Source organism: Canis lupus, chromosome 16, assembly GCF_048164855.1.
Source record: "Canis lupus baileyi chromosome 16, mCanLup2.hap1, whole genome shotgun sequence".
NCBI classification, from domain to species: Eukaryota; Metazoa; Chordata; class Mammalia; order Carnivora; family Canidae; genus Canis; species Canis lupus.
In genome coordinates, this window is record NC_132853.1 from 5,189,291 (window position 1) to 5,202,775 (window position 13,485).

Consider the following 13,485-nt stretch of genomic DNA (forward strand, 5'->3'; position numbering starts at 1 on the left):
AGGAAGGAGCACTTCCTCAGTCAGCAATGCAGCAAGCCTCCCAAGTCCATGGGGCAAGGACAGGAAGATGTGCTCCCCCATTGACAGGTGAAAAAAGAAGGCTGACAGCAGTGACTTGCTCAAGACCACCCAGTGTGATAGTGACAGAGTCTCATGCAGGATGCTTCTCTCCCATACCCCCAGCTCCCTGATGTCCTCTTGTTGACCTTAAGCACTTTCTGCACAAAATGCCTCAGTTTACTCTTTGGTGACACATAAAGATAAAAATAATGATACCATGTTTATTGATCACTTACTCTATTACAGGCAGTGTGCTGAGGGCTTCATATGCATAGTTCCATTGAATCCTTTGATATTCCTATGAAGACAAATAGTATCATTATCCCCATTTTACAAATGAGAGAACTGGCCAAAAGAGGTAAAATCCATTTTCCAAAGTCACTCAGCTAGTAAGTGGTGGAGTAAGAATGTTCTCAAACCTAGTTCACTGAAACTCAACCACTTTGCTTTTCTTCATGGAGCCTCAGGTCTTGGGACCTGGCACATGCCCCGAGGTCAACATGAAGTGCCCACTTGCCCCCAAGTCCTGGCGGTGTCAGGCAGGAAACTGGTGAAAGGGCTTTGGGGAGATGAGCTTTGCCGTTGGGATCTCTCCAGATAACAAGCTGAAGGAGCTTCCAGACACCATGGGGGAACTTCGAAGCTTACGTACTCTTGACATCAGCAATAATGAGATTCAGAGGTTGCCACAGCTTCTGGCGCATGTTCGAACCCTGGAAGTAAGTGCAGAACCATTCTCTCTGGCCAATCCACCTCCCCTTCCCACATTCCTAAATGCCTCCCCTGCTTGTGGGGTGCTGGGCCCACAGAGATCTCAAGCTCACAGAGAGGCCAATGTCAAGCAGTTGTAATTATGTGACTCTTGCTGCCACGTTGGAGGCAGAAAAACACACTCCTAAAAAAAAAAAAAAAAAAAAAAAAAAAAAAAAAATCAAAGTGTGAGGACAGAATGCTGAATCCTGGTGGGGTCGGCACTTTGTAAAAGATGTGGTGTTTGAGCCAGACCTTGAAAGAGGAACTAGCTTTGGAGAAGTAGATGCTGGTAACGGAGCATTTGGGTGAGGGGACAGTACGGAGGACACAGGAAGTGGAAAGCACAGGATGTGTTAAGGGAAGAATGAGGGGATCTGACATGGTTGGCAGTTGCTGTGTCTGGTGGGTCTGGATCGCAAAGAGCCCAGCACTTCATGATGGAGAGAGTAGCCTCATTAGGAGGTGTAGAAACTGAGTGTTGTCAGGAGAGGGTACAAGCACTTCCTGGGTCCCTGTGTGTTTGCCAGGGCCGCCATAACAAAGCACCACAGGCTGGATGGTTCCAACAACAGATTTATTTTCTCATGGCTCTGGAGGCTGGAATTCCAACATCAAGGTGTAGGCCGAGTTGTTTGCTTCAGAGGCCTCTCTCCTTGGCTTGTAGATGGCCACCTTCTCAGTGTGTCCTTGCATCATCTTCCCTCCATATGTGCATGTGTCCGTTTTCCTCTTATAAGAACACCAGTCTTACTGGATTAGGGCCCAGCCTGGTGACTTCATTTTGAATTTGTTTTCCTCTTTAAAGATCTTATATCTAAATACAGTGACATCTGAGGTACAAGGGATTAGGACTTCTTATATGTGTTTTTGGGGGACATACAGTTCAGGCCTTAAGAGACACTGACACAAAGCAGCTCAGGGAAGGTGGGCTCTTAACAGTCGTGGTGACAAGACAGCTCACATTTTTCTGGTGCTTCGTAAGGCAAGGTATTTAACCTGAATCCTCAGGAAAATCCTGCGAGCCAGATAGTGTTGTGCGCCTTTAGAGATGAAGAAACTGAGCCATGGACAGTGAGCATGTGCACATGAGCAGGGGGAGGAACAGAGAGGGAAAGAGAGGATAAGAAAACATGAGCAGGGGCAGAGAGAGGGACAAGCAGACTCCCCACTGAGCAGGAAGTCCTATGCAGGACTCGATTCCAGGACCCTGGGATCATCACCTGAGCTGAACAAATACTAAACAAACCGAGCCACCCAGGTGCCCCTCGTCTATTCTTTAAAAAAAAAAAAAAAAGCTTTTGAGCTTTTTGGTAGGGCATTGGCCAAACCCTTTTCCAGGATGAGACCACAGACAGCCATTCCATTAAGGCCAAGGTCTTTCTCACGAGTTATCTCCTATTACCCATCGAACAGCCCTGCTACTGCGTGATAGCATGCCTGTTGAACTCTGAGGGAGCTTCAGGGAAGTCAGCTGGCCTGCTCAAGGGCACACAGCTGGGACAGGACCAGCTGGGGTCTGACACCATGGCTGAGTGACCATCTGCAGTGGCGTCCAGCTGCCGCTCCTGCCGGTAACAGGAACACCCACAATCTATGTCCCATGTAGCAGCGGCCTGCTGCCTGTGGATGTTGCACATTTGAAACGTGGCCAGTGCAACTGAGGGACTGAGCTTTAAATTCACGTTCATTATAGTCAGTGAAAATGTAAACTTACACGGCCAGGCATAGCTCAGGGCCACCAAACTAGGTGGTGCAGCCCCAGCATCCAGCACGCTTTACTGAGGGTGACCAGTATCACCCATGTGGGTGAATTTTCTTCGGATTCAGCCTCCTAGGGTGGGGTTTTCTGCTCTCAGGCCCCCCAAACCCAGACAATCGGTTCCTCTGCTCCAGGGTAGACTTCCTGCTGCAGTGCATGTTACCGGGTGCAAGAGCTGTGCTGGCCAGCGCTGGGGCGCATCTGAGCTGCTTTTTCCACTCAGCGACCTCCTGCCTTGTCCCTCAGGCCTTCCCCTGGGGTGGGGAAGGGTAGAGAGGGTATGCGCTCCTGAAATGGGCGTTAGGTAACTTGTGCTGAGTCCAGGAGGCCTCTGGGAACAAGTGAGAAGCTAGCAGAAGGGCTTGGCTCAACAAACAAAATCCACAGAAAACCTCACAGCATGGCAGTGGACAGCAGCATGGGCATTTGTGTGAACTAGATCCCTGTTTTCTAGGCCTCATAAACCCGTAAGCAGATGCACATGTGCCCATGTAAACATTGAGTTTTTTCTTACTTATAAAAATCACATTGCTAAATTCCAAGTTCATGTAGAAAGTACCCCAGAATCTACCCTTTAGAGGAAACCATTTTGAGTTTGATAGAGATTTCTCCAAAAAAAATTTTTTTTAAGATTTTATTTATTTAATTCATGATAGACATAGAGAGAGAGGCAGAGACACAGGCAGAGGGAGAAGCAGGCCCCATGCAGGGAGCCTGACGTGGGACTTGACCCCAGATCTCCAGGATCATGCCCCCAGCCAAAGGCAGGCGCTAAACCGCTGAGCCACCCAGGGATCCCCAAATTTTTTTATAAATATACCAAAGTGAGAGAATATGAGTATTTCTTTAAACAATTTCCCTTTTTTCCACTTATTTATGTTTTTACCCAAAAAACATGAATCACATGCTAGCCGCATGCCAGGCACTATTTTAGGTGCTAGAAATGCAGCAGGAACAAGACAGATAAGCTGCCCCTGCAGAGGAGACTCAATTCAAACATTCAACTCTGTAACTAAACCAGGTGCTTTAGGATTGTGTTGACAACACATATAAAGATATTTCCCGGGATCCCTGGGTGGCGCAGCGGTTTAGTGCCTGCCTTTGGCCCAGGGCGCGATCCTGGAGACCCGGGATCGAATCCCACATCGGGCTCCCAGTGCATGGAGCTTGCTTCTCCCTCTGCCTATGTCTCTGCCTCTCTCTCTCTCTCTCTCTCTCTCTCTCTGTGTGTGACTATTATAAAATTAAAAAAAAAAAAAAGATATTTCCCTTGTGTCTGCAGACGTTGAACCTCGACGCCTCGTCCATGGTTTACCCCCCGCAGGAGGTATGCAGTGCCGGCACCCAGGCCATTCAGCAGTTCCTCTGCAAAGGTAAGGCCAGGCAGCCTGCCTCCTTCACCCAGTGCGCAAGCACGGTCCCAGCCACTGCCCTATGCCACCCAGACTTAGGGGATAGCAGAGACCTGGGAGGCCACAGCCCCCACCTGCTCAGATCTCACCACGTCTAGCAGGAGAAACAGGCAGAGCAGATGGTCACAGGAACTCTCATTACTGGTTAGGTTAGGGCATCAGAGAAGATCTGAGAAAGGGGCTCGACCAAAACCTGAGGGTATTTAGGACTTAAGAAGGAGAGAAGGCTGTTGCTGTCAGGAGGAGAAGCAGGTTGAAGGGCTTAGAGGGGTACATGGTGGGAAGCAGGCTGCAGAGAGGCAGGTAGGGGTGGCCACACAAAGGGAGGGGAAACAGGTGAGGGGCTGGAGAGGCCACCTGGGTCCGGTGTCACCCAGGAGAGGACTCATCCAGCTGCAGGGAAGAGAAGGGCCTGGAGAAAGCAAGCATGGAGGTCAGGGACTAGTTGGGGGTCATTGGGATCATCCAGGACAGGCCATGGTGGACTGGACTCAGAGGAGTGACAGCGCAGCTAACACCCAGCGCCACCACTGGTCTGGGCACCCCAAGGGGAGGCCAGAATACCCGGCCACCTCCTATCTGCCTGATGGCTCCTGCGGAGCTTGTAGAACATGGCCAAGACCCATACACACAGTCAGGTGTGGGTGACAAAGGGGCCATTGCAAAACAAGAAAGGAAAGCAAAGTCTTTTCAATAAATGATTCCAGTTCAATTGGATATCTGTATGGGGGTAAAGAACCTTAATTTCTTCCTTCAATAGGAGACAGGCAGCACCAACCATAGAAGGTTGATAAGTTACATTTCACTAACATCGAAAAGACCCCATTTAGGGAAAGAAAGAGCAGTCATGAAGTTAGAAAGGATATTTGCAAAACATCCAACAAAGGGCTGCTTCTGGCCCATACAAAGATGAAGGAAAAGGCATTGTCAAAAGACTCAAATAGGAATTTTACAAAAGAGAATATCCACATGGCCATTAGTATCCCCCCCAAATTCTCAACATCATTTTTTTCAATAGGAAAAAAAGCAAATTAAAACTGCACAGAGACACTTCAATCCTAACACACCGAATTGAAATGGCTAAAATTAATGTCAGGACAAAGAATTACCAAGCACGTGGAGCGACAGCTTCCATACACAACAGGTAGGAGTGTAAGTCAAAAACTGCTTCCAAAAATTATTGTTAATACCTCCTAAAGCTGAAAATTCAAACACGCTGTGGCCCATCAATTCTATACCTAGGTGTGTTCTGGGAAAGTACATATGAATATATGTCAAAAGCCAAGTACAGAAATATTCGTGGCAGCACTGTTCATAATAGCCCAAACCAGACACAACCTACATGCCCATCAGTGGTAGAATGGGTAAATACACTGTTTCAGACTCACATGTGAATACTCCACAGCAATCAAAAAGAACAAAAAAAGTTTTACTGCCACAGCAGTGGTGAACCTCGCAGATGCGACGTGCAGTGAGAAAAGCTAGACACAAAGGAATACACACTTTAATCAGCACATGAGCGCTGAACCAAACCCAATTCCTGTTCATAAGGGTGTATGTACTTTTAAACATTCACCAAGTTATACATGAAGACTTTGTGCACTTTCTGTATGTGATACTTCAGTTAAAAAAGTTACACATCACACAGCAGCTACTCGGGCCACACACCTATCCAATTAGTCTTTGAGCAACAGGTGATTCTAATGTGAATCCTGGCCAGTGGTAGAGCTAGACAAATTCTTTCAAGTATAATTGTTATATTAACTTCAGGTGTACAATATGATGACTTAATTCTGTATGTGACTCAGTGCTCATCACTATATAAGTGTGCTGCTTAATGCCCTTCACCTATTTCACCCATTCCCCCAATCAAACCCTTTATTTCCTTAAAAGATTTTTAAATTACGTAATTTCTAGGTGTCAAGACAGAGAATAAAACAATGAGCATATGTATACCTACTACTATACAGCTTGAGAAATAATTCTTCAATTTATGTAAACGGTGTAGTAGGTATACGTATGTATGTAAAGTTTTGGGGTTTGCTCTTATTTTAAAAACATTTTTTAACACATAAAAGATAACATATTATTGTGGTTCTGAGCCCTGCTTTTTTCACTCAAGAATAGGTCTTAGGGGGCAACCCGGGTGGCTCAGCGGTTCAGTGCCATCTTCAGTCCAGGGCCTGATCCTGGAGACCCTGGATCGAGTCCCACGTCAGGCTCCCTGCATGGAGCCTGCTTCTCCCTCTGCCTGTGTCTCTGCTTCTCTTTCTCTCTCTCTTTCTCTCTCTCTCTCTCTCTGTCTCTCATGAATAAAAAATAAAAAAGCCATTAAAAAAAAAAAAGAATAGGTCTTAGGCCTTTTCCTATCTCAAAACGGATGGATTGGTCTTGTTTTAAAGTGCTGTATAGTATTTCACATGGTAGAGCCCCACAGCTTATGTAGCCTCCCCTTTTGGTGAACATGAGGCTATTTCCAGTCTTCCACTGTTATGAGCATTTTAACCCACCTCTCGCTGGCACACTAGGCTTATTCCTCTAGGGCAGGCTGCAGTGGGGCTGGCAGGTGAAAGGGGCTAAGCTCTGTGCACTGCACGAGTTTAGATTCCTGTGAGAGGCTTCTAAGAGGACCCTTTTCTCCTTCCTACAAATAACACTGGGTGTCTTTAAAGGTCTTCTAAGTTTGTTTATTCTGATGGATAAACAAGGCAGCCTACTATTATTGTAATGTTCATGTCCTTGGTTATTTGAATATTTTTTCATATACCTACTGTCTACTTTTAGTATTTCCTTTCCCATTTATATTTTTAAAAGACAACTTTGGCCATATTAAAATCTAAAAAGTTCTTTACCTTGGAACGCCTAGGTGGCTCAGTGGTTGAGCATCTGCCTTCAGCTCAGGGTGTGATCCCAGGGTCCTGGGATCAAGTTCTGCATCAGGTTCCCTGCTCCCTCCTCCCTCCCAGAGGAGCCTGCTTCTCCCTCTGCCTGTGTCTCTCTCTCTCATATAAATAAATAAAATCTTTTTAAAAATAAATAAAAAATAAAAGTTTATCTCAAAAGGATACCATCATTAAAACGGTTACCATCTGGAAGAAGATAGTTGCAATAAATAACATAGACCTAAGGTCATTAGCTACAGTATGTAAGGAATACCTATAAATCGGCAAGAACAAGGCAAGCAACCCACTAAAAAATGGGTAGAGGGTACGAACCCTGTCAAGTTATACAGGAGAAAAATATGCAGGGCCAGAGAAGGTGAGGGTCTTGCCCAAGGTCTCACACAGGAAAGTATGGACCCAGAATTCTCCACTAATCTCCTTCTTCACATCACCTCATTCTCACTCAGGTGGTAAAGAGGCAGCTGGCCAGCCTATTTATTCACTCAATTGACACTTCTTCAGTGCTTGCAGCATTCCAGGCCCTGGCATTAGGACTAGTGAGCAAGATGGAGGGGCTGGTTTAGTCCAGGGCAGGGCAGCAGTGGACCGACCAGGCAGGTGGGACAGGATGCTGGGGAGAAGTCAGAGGCTGTAGCAGCTGATGGCTCTGTCCCCTCCCTCCCAGTCAGTCTGTATCATCTCTTGCAGAGTCCGGGCTGGAATACTACCCTCCTTCTCAGTACTTGCTGCCAGTCCTGGAGCAGGACGGAGCCGACACCTCCCGGGACAGTCCTGACGGTCCCACGGACAGATTCTCCAGGGAGGAGATAGAGTGGCAGGTAAGCCGTACCTGCCTACTGACGTGTGGAGTGGGGGCGTGTGTGTGCAGGGGGCCCTGAGCACTGGCGGGTTGTTCAGAGCTGCGGGCCCTGGGTTCCTCCATCAAATTCAAATTCACCTCCATCCAGACCAGTGTGCTTAGATGCTTTCACAGAGCCTCCGCCGCCTCCCCTTACCACCTCAGCAAACCTGAGCTGCACCAGGCTCCTCTCGGTTCCTTGAACCCCTCGGGACCTATGAACTTGCAGTTCCTCCGTCTAGAATTCTCCCTGCTTACCCATCGCATCCTTCAGTTCTGTCTAAATCCTGCGTCCTCCGAGAAGTCTCCTGTGGGATGTTCTCAGTAGGGATTGTGTCCGTATTGCTCGTTGTTCTCTCAGCAAGTACTTCCTGCCTCAGTGGCCCTTGCCATGTAGGACGCTTCTCATGCTCTCCTGCTCTCTGTCTGTGGGGAAGTCAGGGAGGCACATGTGTCAGCACAGCCTGGGGCTGGCCCTCCCAGGGGGTGAACTAGCCTAGGATGGGCATAGAGGAGGAAGCTTGGCCAGGCTTTGCCATATCAGCCGGGAGCACCTAACAAGCCAGTCGGAAACGCCTCTGGCCCCACCTGAGCTCCCACAGAGGGCCCACAGCCCGAGGTCTCTGAGGCAGGTAGAGGGGACACCAATGGCCACAGGTTTGGCTTCTTATCTTCCAAGGACTTTTTATCAATCTCTGATTCCCTAGTGCCACCCTTCCCTGTTTGACCGTGCCACCATGAATGCCTTTGTAGTTTTATCTTCTTGCTGCTCTGTGAGAATTAGAGGGGGAGATTTCTATCCAGGGAAATCATGTCAGTTTTTACTCTCAGGAAGTATTTGCAACACACACTTCTTATGCAGGATTAGCAGGCTGACTACATAAAGCACTTTTTTGAAGCGGTAAGAAGCAAAGAACTATCCCAAGGGAGGGAAGGGGTAGAGATCTATCAACAGGTACGTCAGGAATCCTCTAGTACATATGAGGGGCACCTGCCTGGCTCATTCAGTAGAGCATGTAACTTTGTTTTCTTTTCTTTTTTTTTTTAAAGATTTATTTATTTATTCATGATAGACACAGAGAGAGAAAGAGAGAGAGGCAGAGGGAGAAGCAGGCTCCATGCCAGGAGCCTGACGCAGGACTCGATCCCGGGACTCCAGGATCGCGCCCTGGGCCAAAGGCAGGCGCCAAACCGCTGAGCCACCCAGGGATCCCCCGAGCATGTAACTTTGATTTCAGGGTCATGAGTTCAAGCCCTGCATTGGTGTAGAGCTTACTGAATAACAAAACCAAAAACAGTACAGATGATCAGTAAACATGAAAAAAATGCCCAAGTCCTCTAGTAATCAGTAACTGGTAAATTAAAACAATAAAATACCATTTCCTCCCTTAGACTGGCATAAGTGTCAATTTAATTTCTTGGCCAGAGTGTGGGGAAACCGTGGCCTCATAAATTGCTCTTGGGAATGGAAACTGGTGCTCCCACTGTGGAAGATGACCTGATAATATGGGTCAGAAGTCTAAATGGACACAGCCCATGATCCAGGAGTCCTACTTCTCCAGACATACCCACAGAGAGACACTGGTAAATGCTTCCTGCATGGGAATGTTCCTTGCAACCTTATTTGCAATAGTGAAGTATTGGAAGCCCCCTAAATGTCTGCCAACAGGCAAAGGCTGAGCCAGCTGTGTCCTGTCCCTACTGTGTGTGAGATCTATCCAGACTTGGATCACAGACATATGTGTAAATGAAAAGAGCAGGCTGCAGAACACAATGGATGTAATCCCCCTCTTATGTTTAGAGAGAAAATCTATAGGAAATAGAACAGGTCAGTAATAGACATTAACCTGGGCCGGGTAGAAGGCTAAGAGGACAGTTTATTGACAAAGGGACATGAGGGAATTTTAGGAGGTGATGGGGTGCTTCTCTATCTTGATTGTAGTGACTGTTACATGACTGCATTTGTCAAAACACTTAGAACTGCATACTAAAAAGAATGAATTTTACAGAAGGTGAATTTTGCCTTCATTAAAACCTAATTTATATATGAACACACAGAGACAAATCTATATTTTCTAAAGGCACTTTGTAAGTTAGATGGTATGTACTTGGATCTGATAATGGTGCTTACATGGCAGTGGGCACAGGAGGGAACCAGGATCAGGCTGGGGAATGCTCTGTAGGTACTTTATAGGCTGTGCTTTTTATTTTTTTATAAGGAGAATATATTCAGATATTATCTATATAATTAAAAGTTAATTTTAAAAATTTTACTCCTACCTCAGTAAAGGACAAATCCAATTTCCTTATAATATGCTGCTTTTACAGCTTAGACAGAGACTGATCCTGGCCTCTGAGTTGGGTAACGAAATACAGGGGCCACTTCAAAATATCTGTGTGTGTTTATGTTTAACTACAAAAGTAATTCATGCTCCCTGTTATAAATCTGAACAATATAGAAATACCTAAACTAAGGGAATTACCTCCATTCCCCACCACCACCACCACCCCTGCAGTCCCACCCTCTGGAGGAAATCCTCATGAACTGTTAATGCATCTCCTTTGAGTCCTGTCTCAACAGATACCAAACCCAGAGTTGAGTTTTGTTGCCATTGTTCTTACAAGAACAGAATCCTGGTGCACACAGAGTGAAAGGTGACAGACCTCTTTCTCTGAGGCTCTCCATCCTCTCCCCATTACTTAGCACTTGTGTGATCCACTGCATGGACGCACCATGACTTACTGAAGTGACCGTCTCTGTTACTGCCGGGCTTTTCACTCTGTAGAACAATTCTGCAGAATCTGTACACGTGCCTTTGTGCATCTGTGTTGTGGTGGGCTGGAGCCCTGGGGCACTGCGGGTGTGCTGTACAGAAAGGGAACCACACATCCCACGTCTTGGTCCTCTTTATGGAACGCCACACCATCTCAGTGCTGCACCCCTAGAACTGTCCTGCAGAGCTTCCTACAGTGAGCTCTCTGCCCTGGTGTCCACTGGAGCCCCCGGGACCCTTTATCAGCCTACCTTTCCCCCTGGTCCCCATGTCCCCACTGCTCCCCCTTGCCCCCCAACCGCCATTCTGATGCAATGCCGTGGGGTAGAGCTGGAATCTGAGTGGCATCAGGCTGCCTGGCCCGGGAATCCCACTGTTGTCACCTTCTCTTGACCGCTGTTTTTTTTCCCCTCCCCAGAATAGGTTCTCAGACTACGAGAAGAAGAAGGTAATAAAGTGTCTTTTCTCCTGGGTCACTTTTCTCCTTAACAAAGATCTCCACTATTATAAAAGATTTGAAGGAACAAATTCATCCTCTCTCTAAATAGAGGGGAAACTAAAGTTTTCCCCTTAACTACCTTGTCTCACCACATCTTCACACAGCCTTGGTGGGTAATGGGGTATCTCCCCTTCACATATGAGAAGTCTGAAGCCCAGGGACCCCAGACCCTAACCCACCAGCCTCTGCCCGTGAACAGAATGTTTTATTACAGTTGGGCCCAGGAAGGGGGTGGGAGGCACTGGGTGTGGGGGGTGTGGCTCAGTGTTAAGACCTTCAGCCTGCACTACTCAGAGTTTAAAAGGTGGGTTTACCCTGCTCCCATGTCCCAGCGCCCACAGAGCCTTGCCAGCCATTACCAGAATCTACCTTCTTATAGGAACAGAAGATGCTGGAGAAACTTGAGTTTGAACGGCGCTTGGAACTTGGGCAGCGAGAGCACGCACAGCTCCTTCAGCAGAGCAACAGTCAGAAGGATGAGATCCTCCAGACAGTCAAGGAGGTCTGTGAATGGCTATGTGGGGGGCTTGTCTGCTCACTCTCTGCCAGGGGGGCCCTTACAGATCACCAAGTCCAGCCTCCTCTTGTGTAACGGGTACCCGAAGGGCCTAGCAAGGGGAAGGCCCGGGCCCAGATCACACAGAAAGGCCTGGCAGGGCAGGGGGAGAAACTGATGCAGAGCCCCTGGCTGCCAGCTGAGGCTGGCTGGCTGTCCCACTGCAGGAGCAGTCCCGGCTGGAGCAGGGCCTAAGTGAGCGCCAGCGCTACCTGGACGCAGAGCGGCAGCGGCTGCAGGAGCAGCTGAAGCAGACAGAGCAGAACATCTCCAACCGGATCCAGAAGCTCCTGCAAGAGAACCAGAGGTCAGACCCCTACTCCTAAGGCCCAGAGGATTTCCCTGATGTGGCACCCTCTGAGGAGCCTGGAATAGGGGTCCGTTTCTCCCTCATGATGTCTACTCCTGCCCGGAGTTGTGTTGTTTTTTTTTTTTAAAGATTTATTTATTTATTCATGAGAGACACAGAGAGAAAAAGAGCGATACAGGCAGAGGGAGAAGCAGGCTCCGTGCAGGGAGCTGACGTGGGACTCGATCTCGGGTCTCCAGGGTCATGTCCTGGGCTGAAGGTGGCACTAAACCACTGAGCCACCTGGGCTGCCCCTGCCCAGAGTTTTTGTGTTAGGGTCCAGTGTTGGTGCAAACTGCAGCACCAACTAAAGAGAAAAGCATCTGCTCTGGGCCTGACCTGGTCTGTAGCTTGTCCTTGGACCCATGCCTACCAAGTGTCCTGTCTGTAAAATGAGGGAGGTTAATAGGAGAGATGAGATCACGTCTTGCTCCAGTATTCTAGGTTCCAAGTAATGTGTTGCTCTGAGGTCAGCCATAGTGAGATTTGCCTTAACAAATCGTGTCCAGGGTAGGCACAGCTAGGAGCAGGCCTCGGTGGGCTTGGGGGAAAGGAAGCCAGATCAAAGTCTCCAGAAGCTCTAGTTAGTTTCCCTTGTGGAAAGCCTCCAGAAACGGGCTTTCACCACGTTCCCTGTTGTTTCCAGGCTTCCTCTTGCTTTTTCCTCACTCCTCCATCATGTAGTAGTTATATGGCGCCCAAGCGAGCCGGCATGTGTACCACACAGTGGGCTCTCCCGACCTGGGCATCCTGGAAAGCTACCTCTGTCAGATGCTGCTTATGTGCTGAGCACTTTATGTATATTCTCTTAGTCACTCTTGAAAAATACTCCACGAAGCTTTTTTTTTTTTTTTCTGAGGATCCCATTTTGCAGATGAGGAACCAGGGATTGGTGTGGCTGAGTAACTGGCCCAACGACACACAGCCAGAGGTTTTGAGGCTGAGAACCCCAGCTGGTTCCTCAGTACCCTCTGCACAGCCAGTGCAGTGAGAGGAAAGTAGTTCTGTTGGAAACAGGCCTCCTGGTGACAGCTGCAGTGACCTTTACAGTTTTGGTTTTCTCTACAGGCAAAAGAAAAGTTCTGAGATCTTGAAGTCACTGGAAAATGAAAGGTTAGTGTTTTGCTCTAGCACTTTCTCCACATTACCTTGGGGTTAGGGGAGGGGCTCAGGGAGAGGCCTTGTGATTCTCGAGGTTTATGCCAGAAAGTTTTCCTAAAGCTGTAAGGAGATATTCACCTCCTTAGGGAATATTGAATCAAAAAGAATCACCGCCTGTAAGTTTAACACACACGTACATTCATAAGAAAAACTGAGACAAAAATATTTATAACATCAAACTGTATTACTAGCATAAAAATGTAGAGAAAAATCCATTTATTAAGGGAAACACTGTTGCGAAGTAGTCAAGTAGGGACTGCAATTAAAGCAGAATAGGATTTCTTCAAGAAAGCATGTATCTATGCTCAGAGACCAAAAGGAGCCACGCTGAGTGGTTTACCAAATGTTTCTGAGGAGAAATTAGAGGTGGTGATCTTTGGGTTTTTCCCTTTGTGTTTTCCCCCTTTTAGTAATTAGGAAA

General features: G+C 47.5%; 1 protein-coding gene and 1 long non-coding RNA gene across 6 annotated transcripts in view; one reads left to right on the forward strand and one right to left on the reverse strand.

The window, feature by feature from the left end:
• Nucleotides 1–13,485, forward strand: part of LRSAM1 (leucine rich repeat and sterile alpha motif containing 1) — a 39,307-nt gene that overhangs the window by 8,262 nt on the left and 17,560 nt on the right. For 3 of the 5 annotated variants that reach the window (XM_072777992.1, XM_072777990.1, XM_072777991.1), the window contains exons 9-15: nucleotides 658–779; nucleotides 3,855–3,945; nucleotides 7,575–7,705; nucleotides 10,918–10,947; nucleotides 11,378–11,500; nucleotides 11,722–11,861; nucleotides 12,972–13,016. In XM_072777992.1, the coding sequence (XP_072634093.1) occupies nucleotides 658–779; nucleotides 3,855–3,945; nucleotides 7,575–7,705; nucleotides 10,918–10,947; nucleotides 11,378–11,500; nucleotides 11,722–11,861; nucleotides 12,972–13,016 (682 nt within the window). Of the gene's footprint in view, nucleotides 1–657; nucleotides 780–3,854; nucleotides 3,946–5,002; nucleotides 5,129–7,574; nucleotides 7,706–10,917; nucleotides 10,948–11,209; nucleotides 11,303–11,377; nucleotides 11,501–11,721; nucleotides 11,862–12,971; nucleotides 13,017–13,485 lie in introns of those variants that run through there. The other 2 variants (XM_072777993.1, XM_072777994.1) reach the window with 2 other exon arrangements.
• Nucleotides 297–11,270, reverse strand: LOC140605765 (uncharacterized). The gene is made up of 3 exons (XR_012008329.1): nucleotides 11,078–11,270; nucleotides 7,984–8,151; nucleotides 297–358 (listed from the first exon to the last, which is right to left on the reverse strand). It is a non-coding gene; the product is annotated as an uncharacterized lncRNA (long non-coding RNA).